The sequence below is a fragment of the Macaca nemestrina genome, chromosome 17, assembly GCF_043159975.1.
Source record: "Macaca nemestrina isolate mMacNem1 chromosome 17, mMacNem.hap1, whole genome shotgun sequence".
In the NCBI taxonomy this organism is placed as follows: Eukaryota; Metazoa; Chordata; class Mammalia; order Primates; family Cercopithecidae; genus Macaca; species Macaca nemestrina.
Genome location: NC_092141.1, coordinates 65654994 through 65677065, shown reverse-complemented (window position 1 = coordinate 65677065; position 22072 = coordinate 65654994). Strand labels below are relative to the sequence as shown.

The window sequence follows — 22072 nt, the reverse complement described above, 5'->3', positions numbered from 1 at the left end:
TTCTCAGTCAGACGCCCATCCCTGGGAGGTAGGACAGCTCACTGAATGCATTCACCTTACTACCTACCATGTCTTCAGTTTCTCAGGCTTGAGGGGAGAGGTTATAATGCTTCCTCGGGCTCTCAGTCTGGCCTTCACCTGGCTTAGACACCCTCATACCTCCGTGTGCCTTTCCTAGCAAAATTGGCTTCCTTGGGCTTTGTTGACTGCAAAGGTTGGACACCACTGCTCATGTGATCACCAAGCAGGGCCCGGAAAACTACGAGGCAACAGACCATAAAAAGTGCTGTGTGTGCCTGCTCAGGTATCTCTGGAAGGCAGGATCAGTGACCAGGCAGAACATGTCACCAGCTAGTTTATGCCAGGGAGAGCCTGAGTTCAATGGGATGGCCAGAGTCTGTTCACCAATAGTCTTGGAGAAAGTGTTAGAAATAACCATGTCAGTACTCTTAGCTACTGTTTACTCAACATGATGTGTGTGAGACACCTGGCAAACACTGCCATTAACCCTGGTGTGCCCCATATTAGTAATGAGAACACTGAGGCTCAGCTCAGGTGGCTTCTACAAAGTGATTCAGAAGTGGCAGGAGATAGTCACACCCGTGGTGCGGAAAGCCATCGTCTGTGCTCACTCTCTCTGTGCCAGATGCTCCAGCCCTGGCTGTGCTTCAGTGGCACCTGCAGATGCTGGGCCCTGCTCCAAACCTTCATGGGAATCTTGAGGGACTGGCTGCACAGATGACTTCAATGTACAGGCACCGTTGAGAGCCACTGCAGGAGAGTTTTTTGTCTCCCCTTCTGGCTTGTTTTTAAAAATCACATTCTGTTCCTCTAACCCTGTGGTTTGGTAGTGACAAGACTTAGATCTGTTACCTCTATTTTTCTCAACCTGTAGGTGCTGGTTACTCCCCATCCCGGTACCCTCAGCACCAGCTGCTTTGGTTTTTCTGGAATCAGAAACTTGGTTTTCTATTACCATCTCCCAGGTCATTCATACCTCCTCCTCTAGTGCCCCAGCCACAGACTGTTGCTCAGCCAAGACTCTGTGTCACGTGGATTCATGGTAATAACCAACTTGTAATTCCACTGTGGTTTTCCCTCTGTCGCTGTCGTCCTGCCTGGCTCGGGGCGGCTCCTCCCACTGTTGAGGACGCTCAGAAACTGCAAGATTACTGTGACTGTTGCTAAAGCCAGCTAGAGCTAGACCTTCCTGGACCAGCAAAGCTGCTGCCACAAAAAGAGAGTCTCATTCACCTAGCAGCCCTAAACCAAACATAGGGCAGGCACTGCCTCCACTCTTCTTCCACAGCAGGGAGGATGGCATCGTGTCTGTGGTGGGGCTGGGGGTTCTGTCACCTGTAGGCTCGGTGACCATGAGCAGGACATTTAATATATGAATGTTAATTTATCTATCTGAAAAATGGAGGTTGTTGTAAAGCTTGAAGGAGATAATGGTTGTGCAATTGGGAAGTGAGGCGGGAGGTTGCGTGAGGCCAGGAGTTGGAGACCAGCCTGGGCAAGAGAGTGAGACTCCGTCTCTGCCAAAAAAAAAAAAAAAAGAAAATTTTAATTAGCTGGGTGTGGTGGTGTATACCTGTTGGGAGGCTGAGGCAGTAGGATCTTGGAAGCTGCAGTGAGCTGTGGTCACACCACAGGTTGCCTCACAGGTTGCCAGCCTGGGCAGCACAGTGAGACCCTGTTTCTTTAAAAAATAAAAAAAATTATTTCCTTCAGTCAGCACTCTTTGAGTTCCTAGTATGCACATAGGCACTGTGAGGAGGGCATCTCTAAGAAGTAGAAAGCGCAGACCTTGTCTCTTCATTGACTGGGGTGAAATGAGAAAGTATCTTAAGGCTGGGCGTGGTGGCTCACGCCTGTAATCCCAGGACTTTGGGAGGCAGAGGCGGGCGGATCACAAGGTCAGGAGATCGAGACCACAGTGGCAACACAGTGAAACCCTGTCTCTACTAAAATTACAAAAAATAGCCGGGTGTGGTGGCGGGCGCCTGTAGTCCCAGCTACTCGGGAGGCTGAGGCAGGAGAATGGCGTGAATCCGGGAGGCGGAGTTTGCAGTGAGCAGAGATCGCGCCACTGCACTCCAGCCTGGGCGACAGAGCGAGACTCCAGCTCAAAAAAACAAAACAAAACAAAAAAGCTTCTTAAACTATGAAATATTGAAATGGCATAACTTTGAAATATTTACATGGTATTTCTGGTTGCTAATTGAGACCCACCACCCCGTACTTCCTTCCTTGTACTTTTGGGGAAGAGGTGGGCCCCATTTCAAACCTCTTTTCCTTTGGTTCTGTCCAGAAAGGAAACTGTTGTTTCTGGCTAGTGAATCATTCTTCCTGAAGCTCACTTTTTAAATGAGTTGCTGGGAGAACTTGGATGTGGAAAACGATTTGAGGTTGAACAAAACAAGCCCTTTGCTGTCAGCTTCTTGCATGAGTGTGCACCATTTGCTTCCCACAGACACCTCCTGTTCATCCACATTGCTGTCCCTTGACTCTGAGGGAATGTACTTCCCTTGCTCAGGGACAGATCACGGCTCTCCCTGGGATCTTAGACTCCATTATGCAAAGGGAAGCCTAATAAAAACCTTTTCTTTCCAACCCAGGTTCAAACGCTGAACGGTGTTCAGTATTTAATACCTACTCACAGGACCTGTTTGTAAAATATTCTGTATATATCCTGATGTCTGTTAACATCAGATGTATATGTCTGATGAAGACATCCACTTATGTCTTCTAGAGGCTTCTAGAGATAGGCTCCTCATGTGTCTTTGCAATTCCAAAACTTACCAAAAACAAAAACCTGAGCCTCTGAAGCTGTCGCCAACCAAGTGATTCAGATGTCGGGGCTGGAACACCAGTTGTTGGGGGTGCAGGACTTGGTCTCTGCCCTCCCTCACCTCCTGCCTCTTCTTTCTCTCCATCACCCCATCTCTGCCAGTAGAGAATGGAACTGAGGTCTCTATTGAAAAAGGGAAAGTTGGTAGCTGTGCTGACTGCGGCAGAGCTCTGACTTCGGTGTGTGTTTCTGTGTGTGTGTGTTTCGGTGTGTGTTTTGGTGTGTTTCTGTGTGTGTTTTGGGGTGTGTTTGTGTGTTTCTCTATGTGTTTGCTTTGTGTGTGTTTCGGTATGGGTTTGTTTCTGTGTGTTTTGTTTTTTAATGGGCGCGAGACTTTGGCCCATCAAAAATGAGAGAACTAGGGAAGAAGGCTCAGGATGAGAGAGTGAAACATTGCTTTGATTCTGGTGCACAGAGGAGCACAGTCCAGCCTTACACTGAAAGTCGGTCAGTCCTTCTGAAGGTGGCAGGAGAAAAATGGCTATGTTAATAACAACTTGTGCTGGCCAGGCCATGGTCCCTGAATGCCCAGCCCACAAGGTTGTCCAAGCACCTTTTCTGAGGAGCTTTCTACCAGGACCCCCTGGGCCCCTGTCTGCCTTACCATTGTGGTCCTGGCTACCAGACTGGAACTTCATTGTTGACCTAAATCCTAGTATCTTCCTAAGCTTTTTTTTTTTTTTTTAAATTTTGCCGCAAAAGCCTGTTGACTTAACTGTCACCAGGCTGTCACACATTCATTCGTCACCTGTGTGTGTTTATTTTTAAGTGAATGTACATATTTGGGACCCAGAAGTCAATGTGTTTGCTCAGAACCATGAGGCTGAAGTTGGGAGACCATTCTCCTCTTTACGGCTCAGATGGTGGTAGAGCCGGTAGACGTCTAATGTAGCCCAGTGAGGCCTCCTGACCTCTAGTGGGGAGGGCAGGGAGGTGAGGTGAGGGGAAGCAGTCAGCTAGGTCTTAGTGAGGCCAGAGGGAAAGATCTGTAATTTAAGGACACACTGGGCAACGGCCTCTGAACTAACCCAGTACTTCTCATTTCTCCCCTACAGTTGGAGGTCCCCCTCCCCACTAAGTGCCTCTCTGCATAGCACCGGTCCCCACCCGCACACTCTCTGGACCACTACAGCTGGACGGGCAATGGCGGGTCGGGGAGGCGCAGCACGACCCAATGGACCAGCCGCTGGGAACAAGATCTGTCAGTTTAAACTGGTTCTGCTGGGGGAGTCTGCGGTGGGCAAATCCAGCCTCGTCCTCCGCTTTGTCAAGGGACAGTTTCACGAGTACCAGGAGAGCACAATCGGAGGTGAGTGGGCACGAGGGAGTTGGGGAGGGGCCTCAGGGTTGCCAAAGAAATGCTTTGACCTTGAAGAGATGGGAAGCTGCCTGCCTGCATTAGAGACTAAATGCGTCTGTGGTGGCAGCCGCACTTCCTCACCTGGGCTCTGGAATCGAGCCCAGCACCTGGTCTTTATGCCAGAGTCCCCTGAAGCATTGCTAGTAAGCATTCGCTGGAATGGAAAGCCAGCTTCCCATCCTGTTTCTGCCCCTTCCTGATTTGTGTGGCCTTGGCTGAGGCCCTTTCACTGCCCCGGCCTCATGGAGGGAGAGGCTGGCTCTGGATCTTCGAGGCCCCTTCTTACTATAACGGGTGGTCCACGTGCCCTGGCCTTTCCCACTTCCAGAAGGAGGAGCAGCCTGGTGAGTCAGAGCTGGGTGATAGGTGGGCGTTTCTGAAGCTGACTTTCTGGAGCTCACAGCCTGTTGTTGATTCTCCAGTGGTCAGCATTTAGGATGTGAGTGAGGGTCTGGCCTCAGCTTCTTGCCTCCGTGGCTAGCACACACGTCAAGAGGCAGGGGCCAATGCTGGCGTTGGCCTTGAGTCATCCTTTCTCTACTCTCTTGGTTGGTAGGAGGTTTCCAGGCAGCTGGAAACAAAATGGGCCGTGTCAGCAGTCTCCCTGCTGCCTCCTCAGCATTTGGGTCAGGAGCTGGAGAGGGGAAGTGAGGCAGTGCCCCAGGTCCCTCAGTACGCTGGGGGAGGGCAGACCAGGAAAGCAGCCTTCCACACACGGCTGTCTGGGGTCCTCTGCTGGGTCCAAGGGCAAAGGGGCCTTTTGCTGTCTGTTCCAGCTCTGGACTCCTCCTTTGAAGTATGTGTACAGGCACCCTGCCTTCCCCTGTCTAAGGAGTCACCTCTTAGTGACTGAAGGTCGGGTCACAGGGTGGCCATACAGGAACGGGTCTGGGTCAGAGCTAGGGGCGGTGGCTAGCTGGAGTGCCTGGAGGTGGCAGGGGTGGTTGGGAAGGCGGCCACCCAGCCTCAGCCTGGTGGTGGAACAGTGTGTACTTCCCCAGCATAGCTAAGTGTGTGAGAATGTCCTCAGGAAACCCAAGGTCAGTGACACCCCTGGGCTGGAGCAAACTGAGGGGTGGAGAGGTCCCCAGCTGGTCTGTTCTCTGAGTGGCGGGAGGAGGAGGTCTGAGGGCGCTCACCTTTCTGTGCTTGGAGTCAGGCTTCCCCTAGACTTCCCCTCTGCTGCCCCTGCTGCATTCCTCTTCCGAGCGTGGTCCTGAGACAACCCAGTGCATGCAGGCCTCCCTTCTGCCCTCGCCTAGGCTGGGTCTGCAAAGCCTGTGCAGACCCCATCCCCCAGACACGTACATAAAATCCAAACTCCACCCCTGCTCAGGCCTGCTTTGGCTCCTGGGTTGAGGGTTCTCTGTGCCCATCTCAGTGGTGGGCTTCTGCGTGCCAGAGCCTAGAAGCAGCAGCGGGATTGTGTGGGGTGGCTTCCAACTCACCCTTGCCCCTGAACACTCCTTCTCTCTTACAGCGGCCTTCCTCACACAGACTGTCTGCCTGGATGACACAACAGTCAAGTTTGAGATCTGGGACACAGCTGGACAGGAGCGGTATCACAGCCTGGCCCCCATGTACTATCGGGGGGCTCAGGCTGCCATCGTGGTCTATGACATCACCAACACAGTAAAGATTTCCCCTTGCCTCTTCCTCTTCCCTTCATCTTCTCAGAGTCCCAGGGATTGGGTTATCAAAGCCCCGATTTCAGGCCGCTTAACCCTCTGTTCCTGGGTGGCGGGTGGGCAGATTTCCTGTTTGGGGACATTACGTCAGAATCTTTAGGTGGCAGTGTCTTAGATAATTTGGCTGTGCCAACTTGAAAGTCTCTAGTGGGTGGCCCTGGGCAGAATGCCTTCTCTGTCCCTTCGACATTCTGTCCCTGTCTCCTCAGGATACATTTGCACGGGCCAAGAACTGGGTGAAGGAGCTACAGAGGCAGGCCAGCCCCAACATCGTCATTGCACTCGCGGGTAACAAGGCAGACCTGGCCAGCAAGAGAGCCGTGGAATTCCAGGTGAGGAGATGACAGACGTGGGGGAAGGAGTGGAGCAAGCAGCTCCTCCGCCCTCGTCGAGGTTGCTCAGGGGCTTTGAGAAGGGCTGCGCTAGGAGGCAGCGGGGAAGCTTCCATCTGCTGAGCCTCTCGTGCCTCAGGCATGGGCCTAACATGGCTCCTGTCTATAATCCCAGTGCCTTGGGAGGCTGGAGTGGGAGGATCACTTGAGGCCAGGAGTTGGAGACCAGCCTAGGCGACATAGTAAGACTCTGTCTCTACAAAAGATTTGAAAATTAGTTGGGCTTGGTGGCACGCACCTGTAGTCTCAGCTGCTCGGGAGGCTGAGGCAGGAGGATTGCTGGATTCCAGGAGTTTAAGACTGCAGTGATTGCGCTACTGAACTCCAGCCTGAGCAAGAGTGAGGCCCCATCTCTTAAAAAAATAAAAACAGCCAGATGCGGTGGCATACGCCTATAATCCCAACACTCTACAGGCTGAGGTGGGAGCATCACTTGAGCTTGGGAGTTCGAGACCAGCATGGGCAATGTGGCAAAACCCTGTGTCTAAAAAAAATACAAAAGTTAGCTAGGCATGGTGGTGTGCTACTCAGGAGGCTGAGGTGGGAAGGATCACTGGAGGCCAGGAGATTTGAAGCTGCAGTGAGCAGTGATTGTGCCACTGCACTCCAGCCTGGGCAACAGAGTGAGATCCTGTCTCAAAAAAAAAAAAAAGAGAGAAAGCGTGGGCCTAAAGGGAATTACCTGTCACCTGTCTCTCCCTGGTTCTCTTTCTTTGGTGGTAGGGGTATGGTAGATATGGATCACTAGCCTGCTGCTTATCTTTTCTTGTAAGTTGACTTTTTAATTAAACTTACTGAAAAAGAAATGTCTCTGCTAACCCTAGAAACTCAACTTTTCTTCTAATTTCCCCAGTTTCTTTTCCTTCCAGAAATATGCACGTGTCTTTTAATCCCTTTCTTTACATTGATGGCAGTGTGCTATACATACTGTATATGGTCATTTTTTACCAATCCCTAATAATAGCAAAAGACTGAAAACAGTGCTGCAGTAGACATCCACATACTTTTGTGCTTTTGTGCAAACATGTAAGTGTATTTGTAGGTTAACTTTCTAGAAGTATTTCCTAGCCTAGTGATTTTGAAGAGCAAGAAGGCAGGGTGGACCTAGGGAAACCTGGGTAAGACATCTGCCAGTGATTGTGAGCTGAGAGGTGCTATACATGAGCGGGGAAACCCAGATCAGGGCAGCCTTAGGCCTGAAAAACCCCTGTGTGTGTCCAGCTGATCTCTATTATAATAAAGCCCTCGAACAGGGAAGGTTTGTATCCTGGGCCCTGGCCCCTGCCAACATTTCCCTCTCACCCTGTCTCACCTCCATCCAAACCAGGAAGCACAAGCCTATGCAGATGACAACAGTTTGCTGTTCATGGAGACATCAGCAAAGACTGCAATGAACGTGAACGAAATCTTCATGGCAATAGGTCAGTTGCTTCTCCTCCCCTCCTCTCTCTGCCACACCAAGGGCATATCACCTGTCTGCTGGTCTAGAGTGGGCCTGTGGGGTCCCTTCATCACTTTTAACCTTCTGATAAAATTGTTTTCGTCTTCACCTGACTCCCAGATGTAGATGTCGGTTGTTCACCCGAGAAGTTCCTGAAGCCTGGGCCAGAGTCTCAACATTTCACTCTCTGAGCCTGTAGCCTGCCATCCATTTCAGAGCCTGCCTTCACTACCCCTACCCACTGCCTAGGAGTTTTTAGCTCATTTGGCTCTGGAATCTTCCTTCCTGGGTTGCAGATCCTGGCTCTACCACTCATTAGCTCTGTGGCCTTGGGCAAGTTATTTAACCTTTCTTTGCCACAGTTTCCTGAAAACACTCAGAATGCGCCTGACCCATAGAAGCCCTCAATATGTGAGTTATCACTGATTGGGTGTAAAGGCCAGAATCTACTCCAGTGGAACAGAGAGAGTTAGTGGGGTAACCCCCACAAATGCACTTTTCACCCTCCCAAACAGCTAAGAAGCTTCCCAAGAACGAGCCCCAGAATGCAACTGGTGCTCCAGGCCGAAACCGAGGTGTGGACCTCCAGGAGAACAACCCAGCCAGCCGGAGCCAGTGCTGCAGCAACTGAGCCCCCCTTGCCTGCCCGCTGCCCCCACCTCCTCCACCTGAACGACCCGACTGGAATCCACTCTAACCAATCGCACTTAACGACTGGGGCCACCACTGGGGGGGCAGGGGGAGGGGTCCACCATGATTTCTCCATATAATTTTGATCATAGGCCAGAGTGAGTTATTCCACCTGCACCTTTCTGTACAAATACTAATTCAATTTTAAGTCTTAAGTCACTTTTTTAATATATATGATCTTCTGCTCTTCCCACTTCCTCCCCTTTCTACTGCTCTCCCATTTTCCCTTGCTGGGAGTAGCCACATGCTCTTGTCCCCCCACCCTTGTATATGGGGACAGTGGGGTCAGAGCAGCTACCCTTTCTTTCCCTCCTGCGGAACAGCAGACCCAGCAAGAGCATCCACATCCTCACCTTGTTCGGAGTGGTCTTGGGTTTGGGCGGGGGGGCAGACCTTGGGAAGGGGCTTAGGAAGGGAGAGGCAGCTCTTCCTTCAGCTGGCTCTCATCAGGCTGCAGTCCCCCTCCCCGCCCCCACCTCCCTGCTGGGAAACCACAGCATTATCACAGCATTATTGTGACAGCCACGAACCCATTGCCCACAACCCTTCCACCCTTGGTCACCCCGACCTCTGGCTCTGAGCCCTGTTCTGACCAAATCACGATGATGAGTATTTGGGGGTGGGTGGGTAAGGGGGGGAGTGGGAGGGGACGGAACCAACTTTTCTGTATTTTGTATTGTATGTTTTCTTCAACATGTAACCAATCAGTATCTTGTCAATATAGTCAGCCGATCGATCGACCTCACACCTGTCTTCCTTGTCTTTCTCTGGCAGTTTATCAGACAGTGCCCTCTGTAGTTGAAATTGATTTAAAATGAACCACTGAATCTTGTTAAACAAAATCTTCCCCTCTAATATGAGGGGATGCTGGCGGTCGTGGTAACCAAGAGAAAGAGGCTCTTACTGTTAGCAGCTCCGATGAGGTGGCTGACCTGGGCTGACCACGTTTGAAGTTTCAGGGCCTGTATTCACTTCTCCACCACTCCCTTCCCTTCCCCCACCTACCAGATCATACTGGGGTGACATGCAGTCTGTATTTGATGATCATTAGTCTCTGAAACACCAGAAACAACCTCTTTGGGTTTTTTTGGTTGGTCTTTACCAGTGAGAAGGTCTGGATCCTCTCTTTCTGAAGAGGAAGGAATCCCAACAGCCCCTGGAACGCTGGACTGGTCTTTTTTTTTTTTTTTTTTTTTTTGAGACGGAGTCTCGCTCTGTCGCCCAGGCTGGAGTGCAGTGGCCGGATCTCAGCTCACTGCAAGCTCCGCCTCCCGGGTTCACGCCATTCTCCTGCCTCAGCCTCCCGAGTAGCTGGGACTACAGGCGCCCGCCACCTCGCCCGGCTAGTTTTTTGTATTTTTTAGTAGAGACGGAGTTTCACCGGGTTAGCCAGGATGGTCTCGATCTCCTGACCTCATGATCCGCCCGTCTCGGCCTCCCAAAGTGCTGGGAATACAGGCTTGAGCCACCGCGCCCGGCCTGGACTGGTCTTAAGGCCAAGACTGCAGCCCCTGGCTTTCCTCACCACCTCTGTCCACAGCACCCCACACCACATCCAAGTTGCCCCAACGCAGCTCTCTACTGGTTCTGGAATCAGGTCTGGGCACTCAGCTCTCTGCTGCTCCCTGTCAGAGCTGCTGCTCAGCTAGGACCACACTCCCCTCTAATTTCTCCCAGGGCCACAGAGGCCTGATTCCTTTTTTTTTTTTTTTTTTTTTTTTTTTTGAGACAGAGTCTCTGTTACCCAGGCTGGAGTGCAGTGGTGTGATCTCAACTCACTGCAGCCTCCACCTCCCGAGTTGAAGCGATTCTTCTGCTTTGGCCTCCCAAGTATTACAGGCACCTGCTACTATGCCCTGCTAATTTTTGTATTTTTAGTAGAGACGGGGTTTCACCATGTTGGCCAGGTTGGTCTCGAACTCCCGTCAAGTGATCCACCCGCCTTGGCCTCCCAAAGTGCTGGGATTACAGGCATGAGCCACCACAGGCGGCCTTTTTTTTTTTTTTTTTTTTGAGACAGCCTCACTCTGTGGCCCAGGCTGGAGTGCAGTGGCAGGATCTTGGCTCACTGCAACCTCCCTCTGCCTCCCAGGTTCAAACGATTCTCTTGCTCAGCCTCCCGAGTAGCTGGGATTACAGGCGCACACCACCACACCTAATTTTTTTTTTTTTTTTTTTTTTTTTTGAGACGGAGTCTCGCTCTGTCGCCCAGGCTGGAGTGCAGTGGCCAGATCTCAGCTCACTACAAGCTCCGCCTCCCGGGTTTACGCCATTCTCCTGCCTCAGCCTTCCGAGTAGCTGGGACTACAGGCGCCCACCACCTCGCCCGGCTGGTTTTTTGTACTTTTTAGTAGAGATGGGGTTTCACCGGGTTAGCCAGGATGGTCTCGATCTCCTGACCTCGTGATCCGCCCGTCTCGGCCTCCCAAAGTGCTGGGATTACAGGCTTGAGCCACCGCGCCTGGCCCACACCTAATTTTTGTGTTTTTAGTAGAGATGGGGTTTCACCATGTTGGCCAGGCTGGTCTCGAATTCGTGGCCTCAAGTGATCTGCCCGAAGAGGCTTGATTCTTGGTGGACCACCACCTTGGGGGCGCCTTTCCTGCCTCCTGTGCCTCCAGTCCCTCTACCTCTGACCCCCATCCCCAGGAAAGACAACGGACACCAAGGCTGCCGCACATCGGGTCGTTTGTTTACTGGGTCTGGTTGGAAGCCTTAGAGCCAAGGCTGAGTCTCCAGGACGGTCCTGTATGGGCTTCAGAGAGAGCCAGCGCCACACACTGGCCTCTGACCCATAGCTGCCCGGAGGGGATCAGGCAGCAGGTTATGGCGGTTCGATTCAGGTTGGAAGGGAGCACCTTCTGTGACATGCGGTAACTGACCCTTTCCGGGTCACTGCCGTCCAGTTGCCGCTGTCCGGTCACCATCAGCCATTGGCCGTCCACCTGCACCACCAGCTCCTCCGGGGCGAAGCCGTGGGCATCCATCTTCATTTGGAAACCCGTCTGTGGCATGATCATTGTCCTCCTGCGCTGGCGGACTCTCCCTGAGCAGCCGCACCGGCATTGTGGCTACCTGGTTCCGTTCAGCGAGGCCCACGCTGGGACACCGGGATGCCACCCGGCTCTCGGAGAAGGTGTTACCGATCGGCTGCATCCGAGTCAGCAACTAACTGCTGTCCAAGGGCGCGAGGCTCCGAGCGCAGAGCTAGGCGCGCGGACGCCCGGAGAGGGGCGTCCCGTGGCCTAGCCGAGATCAGCTCCGCTCGCTCGGTTCCCTTCGCTTCTGCAAACGCAGGCGAAGTTCGGAATCAGTCACGCCCATCTTACCTCCAAGAGCCAGACTGTCACCGCCCTGGCGCGCCCGCAGCTACTCTCATCCTAGACCCTGACCCTTTCTCCGCCCTTCCCCACCTTCGTTAATGGGCCCCGAGGAGGCCGCAGCTGTGAAGGAACTGGATCCTCGACCAGGCCAGACCCGAGGGAGCCGGACCGCGGTGCAGCCAACAGCAGATTGATCCCCCAGCTGGAAGGGGGCTGTCTTGCCTTCTAAGGACCAGGCCTGGGGCAAGGATTGTTCCCAGACAGAGTCAGGGAAGGGCGGCCTTTCTGGGTCATCCACCCTACCTCTCCCTGACCACCCACAACCCCACGCGGACACGCGAGACGAGGAGGCGGACTGGTCTCTCCGGCTGCATTAATTCATCCGCCCCCCGGGGTCTCCTGTGATGCAGGCTGTGGTCTGGGTTTGGGCCACAAAGATGAAGATGCAGTCGGGGCTTTAGGAGAGCGGCTCCCAGTGCGCAGAGAAAGGCTTAGCCCTCCCCTGCCTCACCCTCCACAGTAGCCTTCTTGGTGACCATCGTAACCACAGCTATGCCTCTGGTGCTGTTAATTGATTTTTTTTTTTTTTTTTTTTAAGAGTCAGGGTCTTATTATGTTGCCCAGGTTAATCTCGAACTCCTGGGCTCAAGCGATCCTCCCATCTCGACCTCCCAAAGTGCTAGGATTACAGGCGTGAGCCACCTCGTCCGGTCTATAAACTTTATTTTTTATTTTTTTGTAGAGATGGGGTCTCCCTATGTTGCCCAGCCTGGTCTCGAACTCCTAGGCTCAAGCGATTCTCCTGCGTGAGCCAGCCACCCGGCCTGATAAACTCCCTTTTGTTGAGTGATACTATTAAATACATACAGAAAAGCGCACGAAAAGGTGCAGGTGAATGTCAGGAGGAGAACACACCCAAGTCACCACCACACTGCTGCAGAACTGTTGTTACGTCTCATCTTTACCGCAGCTGCAATTCCATGTCCGGAGCCGCGTGGGGCAGGGCCTGTGCGCGAGTTGGGGGAGGGGGTTAAGTGGGAGAGAGGCGCAGGAAAGAGGCAGACCCCACGATTGTCCCCAAGACTCCTTGTCCCCAAGAGGACAGCCATCGTGACTCTCCCGAACACCATTAAAAGAGATTACAAGTGAAGAGGGGTCAATGTGGGGCCTTCGCTCAGGCCTCACTTGGCTGTCAGGGGCCAAGAGACCAGACAGAAAAGTCTGGAAGCTGGAGGCAGTGGGGGAAGGCGCTGGAAGACTACAACTCCCGTCACGCGCCGCGCAGCGACGCCTGCGCACTGAACGCCGGTTGCCCATGCGGCCCTAGGGCTGGGAGCGCGGCGCCGCTCTCCGCTGCGGGGGAGGCCATGGCGGAACCTTCCCAGGCCCCGACCCCGGCCCCAGCTGCGCAGCCCCGGCCCCTTCAGTCCCCAGCCCCTGCCCCAACTCCGACTCCTGCACCCAGCCCGGCTTCAGCCCCGACTCCGACTCCCACCCCGGCACCAGCCCCTGCCCCAGCTGCAGCCCCAGCCGGCAGCACAGGGACTGGGGGGCCCGGGGTAGGAAGTGGGGGGGCCGGGAGCGGGGGGGATCCGGCTCGACCTGGCCTGAGCCAGCAGCAGCGCGCTAGCCAGAGGAAGGCGCAAGTCCGGGGGCTGCCGCGCGCCAAGAAGCTTGAGAAGCTAGGGGTCTTCTCGGCTTGCAAGGTGGGGGCGGGGCCTGGGGTGAAGGGGCGGGGCTTGGGGCATCCCTGGGCTCGGGTGGGAGTGGGGTCAAAGCTCTGGCTGCGGAGCGGCTCTTGCCCCAGAGGTATAGATCATTGACTGATCCTTCCGCCTCCAGGCCAATGAAACCTGTAAGTGTAATGGCTGGAAAAACCCCAAGCCCCCCACTGCACCCCGCATGGATCTGCAGCAGCCAGCTGCCAACCTGAGTGAGCTGTGCCGCAGTTGTGAGCATCCCTTGGGTAAGGCAGGCAGCGCCCTTGGAGCTGGGGGCAGCTGCTTGGACAGGGTGACAAGTGCCACAAAGCCTCATCTCTGAAAAATCAAAGATGCCTCGAAGGAGGGATTGGGTTGGGGGGTGTGTATGCACCAAGGGAGGGGAAAGGAAATCTCTCAGCCCAGAACAGGCCCAGGCAACCCAATGGCTGTTATCGCAGCAGTCAGTCTCACTATTGGTCACACTGGTTGGAGGGACGGAGTGTGCATCTTGGTTGGCTGTGAAGAGGGTCAAGAAGCCTTGTTGATTTCTTCTATCAATTTTTCCCAACTCTGCCATCTGTCTTGCAGCTGACCACGTATCTCACTTGGAGAATGTGTCAGAGGATGAAATAAACCGGCTGCTGGGGATGGTGGTGGATGTGGAGAATCTCTTCATGTCTGTTCACAAGGAGGAGGACACAGACACCAAGCAGGTCTATTTCTACCTCTTCAAGGTGAGCTTCTACTGAAGGAGGGTGTGAATGAAGGAGGTGGGGCCTTGAGGGGTTGTCTGCAGCTCTGCCCCGCTCCTCTCTATGCCCCTTCCTCTTCTCTCTAGCTCCTGCGGAAGTGCATCCTGCAGATGACCCGGCCCGTGGTGGAGGGGTCCCTGGGCAGCCCTCCGTTTGAGAAACCTAATATTGAGCAGGTGGGATAGGGAAATTGGAGATAGCGGAGAGGAGAATTGGGGACAGCTTGGAGGAGTGGGGAGCCTGTGTTCTCCATCCTCCTCAAGCTGAGAACAGTGGGGAGGTTCAGAGAAGGGAGGGTGTTTTGTGCTAACCTCAGGGTGGGCATGGTGGTAGGGAGGGGGCAGAGCTTTTCTATAGAGAGCACCCGAGAGAGAGAGGAGAACCTTGTCCCTGGCCTCAAGGAGCCTCTTCCTTTGTCTAAGAAGGCCCTGCAGGCTGCTCACATCTCATTCCTGGTTTTATTCCCCACCCACCCCTTCTCAGGGTGTGCTGAACTTTGTGCAGTACAAGTTTAGTCACCTGGCTCCCCGGGAGCGGCAGACGATGTTCGAGCTCTCAAAGATGTTCTTGCTCTGCCTTAACTACTGGAAGCTTGAGACACCTGCCCAGTTTCGGCAGAGGTCTCAGGCTGAAGATGTGGCTACCTACAAGGTCAATTACACCAGGTAGGCCCAGCCAGGGGCAGCTTCGGGGGAGGCTTGCAGGCCCAGCCTGGGTTCGGTGGTTTCCGCCCTCACCTGTCTCCCCCTCAACTCCCTACTCCAGATGGCTCTGTTACTGCCACGTGCCCCAGAGCTGTGATAGTCTCCCCCGCTACGAAACCACTCATGTCTTTGGGCGAAGCCTTCTCCGGTCCATTTTCACCGTTACCCGCCGGCAGCTGCTGGAAAAGTTCCGAGTGGAGAAGGACAAATTGGTGCCCGAGAAGAGGACCCTCATCCTCACTCACTTCCCCAAGTAAGGCTCCTTCTGGCCTATCAGGATTTGGCCCCAAGTTCACATCCTCCCTGTTGTCCCCTTTTTTCCAGGAAGGCTTCCTGGATTGGTCCCTCCTCTCCCTCCATGGGCCTTCTGGGATCTGGGCGTCTACCTGGCAGACTTGCCCATGGCCCAGAAGCAACTTGCTAGTACTAGTCTGGGGATGGCAGGTACATAGCCCAAGCTAACGCTGCCCCCACCCCACCCTACGCCCCGGTAGATGTTACTAATTGTTTCCCATGGGGGCCTGGACACAGCCTCAGACTCCTTCCCTGCACAGCTCTCCAAGAAATCAGAGCTTATGCTTGAAGTGAAACCAATTTCTACTCCTGTTCTGGTCTTTTCTGTACAATTTTCTTCTGTTCGGCCACACCTTTTAAAATCTGGGTCATAACTCCCCTGTTCAAAAAACCCTCACTGACGAATCCTGGCTCTCTAGTGCCCTCCGCCATCAGGTGGGAACAAGAGATGGCAAGGTGGGGTGGAGTCTGAGCCCATTTTGATACTGAGGGCAGTGAGGGGATTCAGGGTGACAAGGTGCCCTCCCTGGCCACACAGCACAGGATGACATCAGCTCAGACCTGTCTCCCTGTGCTACACAGCATGGTGAAACTGAGCTTCTTTGATCTCTGTCCTGGATGTGTCCTGTTGTCTTACCTTCAATTGGAGGCTCCCAGAAGACAGGGGCTGTCCCCTCTTTCAGGTCCCCAGTTCCCTAAGAGCAGGGTCTGCTCTGACCAGCCTCCAGTCCCTCTGCCGCCTGGCCCAGGCTGCACCCTTGGAGAACAGAGTTGTGGGACAGACTGTGTCCTCCCTACAGATTCCTGTCCATGCTGGAGGAGGAGATCTATGGGGCAAACTCTCCAATCTGGGAGTCAGGCTTCACCATGCCACCCTCAGAGGGGACACAGCTGGTGCCCCGGCCAGGTATGTGCCATGGTGTGCTCTGTAGGGTGTCTGGCCTGCCTGGCTGAGCTAAGCCTCCTGGGTGGAAGAGGGCTCAGCTGGGCCAGAGGCCCTGGATCCCACTGAGGGACCTGCCACCAGCTTCAGCCCTCCCGTCCCTGACTTCTCTCTCTCTCTGTCTCAGCTTCAGTCCCCCTGTCCCTGACCTCTCCCTCTCTCTCCTCAGCTTCAGTCCCCTTGTCCCTGACTTCTCTCCCTCTCTCTCCTCAGCTTCAGTCCCCCCGTCCCTGACTTCTCTCTCTCTGTCTCAGCTTCAGTCCCCTTGTCCCTGACTTCTCTCTCTCTGTCTCAGCTTCAGTCCCCCCGTCCCTGACCTCTCTCTCTCTCCCCTTAGCTTCAGTCCCCCGGTCCCTGACCTCTCTCTCTCTCTCCTCAGCTTCGGTCAGTGCAGCAGTTGTTCCCAGCACCCCCATCTTCAGCCCCAGCATGGGCGGAGGCAGCAACAGCTCCCTGAGTCTGGATTCTGCAGGGGCCGAGCCTATGCCAGGTGGATACTTGATCCCTGACCTCTGACCATCATTCACTCCTTCCCAAACCTTTTTTTACTGATCCTGACCAACCTTGCCTGCCTCCCCAATAGGCGAGAAGAGGAAGCTCCCGGAGAACCTGACCCTGGAGGATGCCAAGAGGCTCCGTGTGATGGGCGACATCCCCATGGAGCTAGTCAATGAGGTCATGCTGACCATCACTGACCCTGCTGCCATGCTGGGGCCTGAGGTGGGCAGCCCGACCTGCTGACCAGTTGGGGGACCCCCACCAACCTGAAACCCCAGCTCACCGCCCCTCTTCTGTGCCCAGACGAGCCTGCTTTCGGCCAATGCAGCCCGGGATGAGACAGCCCGCCTGGAGGAGCGCCGTGGCATCATTGAGTTCCACGTCATCGGCAACTCGCTGACGCCCAAGGCCAACCGGCGGGTGTTGCTGTGGCTCGTGGGGCTGCAGAATGTCTTTTCCCACCAGCTGCCACGCATGCCTAAGGAGTATATCGCCCGCCTCGTCTTTGACCCGTGCGTCCCCCAGAGAGCCCCTCCCCCAGGGCAGGACCCCCGGGTCCCTTCCTCCTCGGCCTCTTGACTCCTCAAAATTGGAGATCCCCTGCTCCCCACTTCTGAAGTTCAACCTTTGAGCATTCTTATTTCTCACTGCCCAACCCTGACTACAGTTCAGACTTCCAGGGCTCTGGGGACCTGAAGGAAACAGGCAGGGGCTGTGACGTGCCCACCTCTCTCTTAGGAAGCACAAGACTCTGGCCTTGATCAAGGATGGGCGGGTCATCGGTGGCATCTGCTTCCGCATGTTTCCCACCCAGGGCTTCACGGAGATTGTCTTCTGTGCTGTCACCTCGAATGAGCAGGTCAAGGTGAGTGCCGCTCCCCAGCCCACGGCTCGCTCCGGAGTTTGGGCCAGCTCCGAGCAGCGGGAGGTGTGGGATGCAGCAGCCCCTTGCTCTTCTCTTAGTGGCCCGTTCCTCACATCCCCACAAGGTGGCAGCCGTACTTTGATAACTGTGGATTAGGAAACCACCTGTTCACAGACAGAGCCCAAGAAGCGGCCACGCTTTGGTGACCTGTGGACTAGGATTTTCTTCATCACAAGAACATTTACATACATGGGGGAATTAATTACTTTAATTTTTATTTTTTATTTATTTTTTGAAACAGGGTCTCTCTCAGCCAGGCCGGAGTGCAGAGGCATGATCAGGGCTCACTGCAGCCTTGACCTCCCAGGCTCAAGTGATTCTCGTGCCTTGGCTTCCCAAGTAGCTGGGACTACAGGCATGCGCCATTACATCTGGCTAACTTTTGTGTTTTAGTAGAGACAGGGTTTTACCATGTTGCCCAGGCTAGTCTCCAACTCCTGACCTCAAGTGATTCACCTGCCTCGGCCTCCCAAAGTGCTGGAATTACAGGTGTGAGCCACGGTGACCAGCCGAACTAACCGTTATTACAGTAGTCCTATGCTGATAGCCTTGGCTTCTGTCCTTTGTTACAACAGACCCCCTCGTAGGGTCGCTGGCTCTGTGTGTCACATACCTCAGATCTGCGTGGCGCATCGTTGGCCCTGATGTGTGGGAGCCATTGCTCCTGCTCAGGCCTCTGGTGACTCCCTCTCCCTCCTCTCCCAACTCTGAGGCCCAGGGACTGGGAATTGCTGGCCTGTGTTGGGTTTGGACCCGGCCCTGCCACGGCTGGCAGCCTGACCTTGAACGCATTTCCTAACATAGCTGAGTTTCAGTTTTCTCTTTTCTAAAATAGAGGTGGTACTACTCGCCTCTGGGGTTGAGAATCGGTCTGTAAAACAGGAAGCACTGCACCTGGCCCAGAGTGAGCTTAGAAAGCCTCTACCTTTCACTTTCCCCCATAAACTCCCCTCCCTCTGTCAGCTGCCTTTCTTCCTCTTTGCCTGGATGCTCTCCCTCTCCCCACCTCCTTTCCAATCCACCCGCTCCACTCTGGGCTCTGAGACCTCTCCAGCACCAGGCCCATCCTCAGCTCCTGGTGAGTCCTGCTCCCCTCCCCCACAGGGTTATGGGACCCACCTGATGAACCACCTGAAGGAGTATCATATCAAGCACAACATTCTCTACTTCCTCACCTACGCGGACGAGTATGCCATCGGCTACTTCAAAAAGCAGGTGACCCGTAGCCTTATCCCACACTGGTCCTTTGCCTGAAGCCTGGGGTCATTCTGTCCAGCCCCTCTGTGGATGGAGTAGGAGTCCCTTTATGTCCCCTACTTCACCTGACACCTGCCAGGAAAGTCTCCATGCCTATCTTCTTTCCTCTGCTGCCACTGCCCCAGGGGAGAATGGGGGCCTATGGGGCCAGTAGAGCAGGCTGGAGGAACTGGGGGGCCAGTAGAGCAGGCTGGAGGAATTGGGGGGCCAGTAGAGCAGCCTGGAGGAACTGGGGGGCCAGTAGAGAAGGCCGGAGGAACTAGGGGGCCAGTAGAGAAGGCCGGAGGAACTGGGGGCCAGTAGAGCAGGCTGGAGGAACTGGGGGACCAGTAGAGCAGCCTGGAGGAACTGGGGGGCCAGTAGAGAAGGCCGGAGGAACTGGGGACCAGTAGAGCAGCCTGGAGGAACTGGGGGGCCAGTAGAGAAGGCCGGAGGAACTGGGGGCCAGTAGAGCAGGCTGGAGGAACTGGGGGGGCCAGTAGAGCAGCCTGGAGGAACTGGGGGGCCAGTAGAGCATCCTGGAGGAACTGGGGGGGCCAGTAGAGCAGGCTGGAGGAACTGGGGGGCCAGTAGAGCAGGCTGGAGGAATTGGGGGGCCAGTAGAGCAGCCTGGAGGAACTGGGGGGCCAGTAGAGAAGGCCGGAGGAACTGGGGGCCAGTAGAGCAGGCTGGAGGAACTGGGGGGCCAGTAGAGTGGCCTGGAGGAACTGGGGGGCCAGTAGAGCAGCCTGGAGGAACTGGGGGGACCAGTAGAGCAAGCTGGAGGAACTGGGGGGCCAGTAGAGAAGGCCAGAGGAACTGGGGAGCCAGTAGAGCAGGCTGGAGGAACTGGGGGGCCAGTAGAGCAGCCTGGAGGAACTGGGGGGCCAGTAGAGCAGGCTGGAGGAACTGGGGGGCCAGTAGAGCAGGCTGGAGGAACTGGGGGGCCAGTAGAGTGGCCTGGAGGAACTGGGGGGCCAGTAGAGCAAGCTGGAGGAACTGGGGGGCCAGTAGAGCAAGCTGGAGGAACTGGGGGGCCAGTAGAGAAGGCCAGAGGAACTGGGGAGCCAGTAGAGCAGGCTGGAGGAACTGGGGGGCCAGTAGAGCAGCCTGGAGGAACTGGGGGGCCAGTAGAGCAGCCTGAAGGAACTAGGGGGCTCTTCGGGATGAGTCAGGAGTGGGCAGCTGACCTGGGACCTTTCCAGGGACAGTTCAAACCCTCAGTGCCCCAGGAGGAGGTTCAGGGGCAGGAGGTGTCACATGGCACGTGCCACCCCTCTGGTGCTCCCAGGGGAGGGACTACAGAAGTTGGGAAATATGGATGGACTGGGTCATGACCATCCACCCCCCAGGGTTTCTCCAAGGACATCAAGGTGCCCAAAAGCCGATACCTGGGCTACATCAAGGACTACGAGGGAGCGACACTGATGGAGTGTGAGCTGAATCCCCGCATCCCCTACACAGAGCTGTCCCACATCATCAAGAAGCAGAAAGAGGTGGTGTGCGCACGTGCGCATCTGTGGGAGTTTTCATGAATGTGCATGCGGAGGGCGAGCACACGTGTGTAGACCTGTACTACGTGTACATGCGTGTATGTGTGTGAGTGAGGAGGGGACAGGCCAGGATCTTGGTTCTTGCTCTGCTCCCTTGGGGAAGGTATGAAGGGAGGTGCTGGATTAGGTGGCATTGCATCTGGGTGGGTGCAGCTGGTGGCTCTGACTGTGGCCCTGGGAGGGGTTGTTGCTGGGGCTGGAGCTGGCCCCTTAGACCCTTCCTTCCCTCAGATCATCAAGAAGCTGATTGAGCGCAAACAGGCCCAGATCCGCAAGGTCTACCCGGGGCTCAGCTGCTTCAAGGAGGGCGTGAGGCAGATCCCTGTGGAGAGTGTCCCTGGCATTCGTAAGCAGAGGTCTCGGTTGCGGGGTAGTGGGGGCACGCTGCTTGGGGTGCGGATCGGCATTCTTAGAGACATTCTCCCACTTCCCACTTTGCAGGAGAGACGGGCTGGAAGCCGTTGGGGAAGGAGAAGGGGTGAGTGTTTTGTCAAAGGAGCCAGGTTGGGGGCGGGGCAGAGGGACTCGGAGCCTCAGACTTGGTGTGTCTCGCCCCAGGAAGGAGCTGAAGGACCCCGACCAGCTCTACACAACCCTCAAAAACCTGCTGGCCCAAATCAAGGTGGGGAGACCAGGTTGCCTTTCCGGGGCCCCTGCACCAATGGCTGTGGCCTCTTGATGCAGTGTGAGGTGGGTGGCGTTCTCGGGCTGGCGTGGGTGCAGCAGGGCTGTCCCCAGCTCGGCTCTTCTCTCCAGTCGCACCCCAGTGCCTGGCCCTTCATGGAGCCTGTGAAGAAGTCGGAGGCCCCTGACTACTACGAGGTCATCCGCTTCCCCATTGGTGAGGACCCTCCATTCCATCTCCTTCCCCCCTCTTCCATCCCCATACCTGCTCCTGCCCTCACTGCGCCCTGCAGCCCCATGGGGCCCACCCCGGTGGACAGCCCTGCCATGGTCCTCAGCCTCTTAAAGCTGTGCTCCGCCTCCTGCTGCCCCAGACCTGAAGACCATGACTGAGCGGCTGCGAAGCCGCTACTATGTGACCCGGAAGCTCTTTGTGGCCGACCTGCAGCGGGTCATCGCCAACTGCCGCGAGTACAACCCCCCGGACAGCGAGTACTGCCGCTGCGCCAGCGCCCTGGAGAAGTTCTTCTACTTCAAGCTCAAGGAAGGAGGGCTCATTGACAAGTAGGCCCAGCTTTGGGCCACAGCCCTGACCTTGAATGTCTCCACCTCGGATTCTGATCTGATCCTTAGGGGATGCCCTGGCCCCACGGACCCAACTCAGCTTGAGACACTCTAGCCAAGGGCCCTCCGGCCCCTGATCCTGCATCCCTTTCTGGACCTTCAGGCACCCCCAAGCCTGCAGCTCTGTCCCAGCCTTCACTGTGTGTGAGAGGTTTCCTGGGTTGGGGCCCAGTCCCTCTAGAGTGGCTGGTGGGACGGGATGAACCTTGCCCAGCCGTGGTGGCCCCCAGACCTGGTCCCTAACAGCTTTGGAGGCTTGGATTCCCAGGTGGCTATTTCCCTGAGGACCAGGACTGCTCATTTTAGCTTGAGTGATGGCTTCAGGGATTGGAAGTTCAGTCCAAACTGGAGGGGGCCATGCCTTGTCCAGTACTGTACTGTCAGTCTCCCCCGGGGTGGGGGTATGGGGACCATTCATTCCCTGGCATTAATCCCTTAGAGGGAACAATAAAGCTTTTTATTTCTCTG

At 55.3% G+C, this 22072-nt stretch overlaps 3 protein-coding genes across 3 annotated transcripts in view; 2 read left to right on the top strand and 1 right to left on the bottom strand.

The window, feature by feature from the left end:
* Positions 1–9170, top strand: part of LOC105472127 (RAB5C, member RAS oncogene family) — a 30987-nt gene extending 21817 nt beyond the window's left edge. The window contains exons 2-6 of the mRNA XM_011725107.2: positions 3910–4163; positions 5695–5846; positions 6112–6234; positions 7622–7715; positions 8251–9170. Coding sequence (XP_011723409.1) covers positions 3998–4163; positions 5695–5846; positions 6112–6234; positions 7622–7715; positions 8251–8366 — 651 coding nt within the window. The 5' untranslated portion in view covers positions 3910–3997 and the 3' untranslated portion in view covers positions 8367–9170. The remainder of the gene's footprint in view (positions 1–3909; positions 4164–5694; positions 5847–6111; positions 6235–7621; positions 7716–8250) is intronic.
* Positions 9171–11096: 1926 nt separating this feature from the next.
* On the bottom strand, positions 11097–12739 carry LOC105472130 (heat shock protein family B (small) member 9). Its single transcript, XM_011725112.3, is given in 3 exon segments — positions 11097–11427; positions 11429–11710; positions 12616–12739. Coding segments are annotated over 2 exon segments (462 nt in total). The 5' UTR covers positions 11582–11710; positions 12616–12739; the 3' UTR covers positions 11097–11118.
* Positions 12740–13051: 312 nt separating this feature from the next.
* On the top strand, positions 13052–22072 carry LOC105472132 (lysine acetyltransferase 2A). The gene is made up of 18 exons (XM_011725115.3): positions 13052–13454; positions 13591–13714; positions 14040–14185; positions 14290–14379; positions 14687–14868; positions 14969–15160; positions 16002–16108; positions 16524–16634; positions 16728–16864; positions 16946–17154; positions 17381–17507; positions 18672–18782; positions 20156–20299; positions 20588–20702; positions 20798–20834; positions 20915–20978; positions 21113–21197; positions 21355–22072. Exons 1-18 carry the CDS (start codon positions 13116–13118, stop codon positions 21546–21548), a joined length of 2514 nt encoding a protein of 837 aa, XP_011723417.1. The 5' UTR covers positions 13052–13115; the 3' UTR covers positions 21549–22072.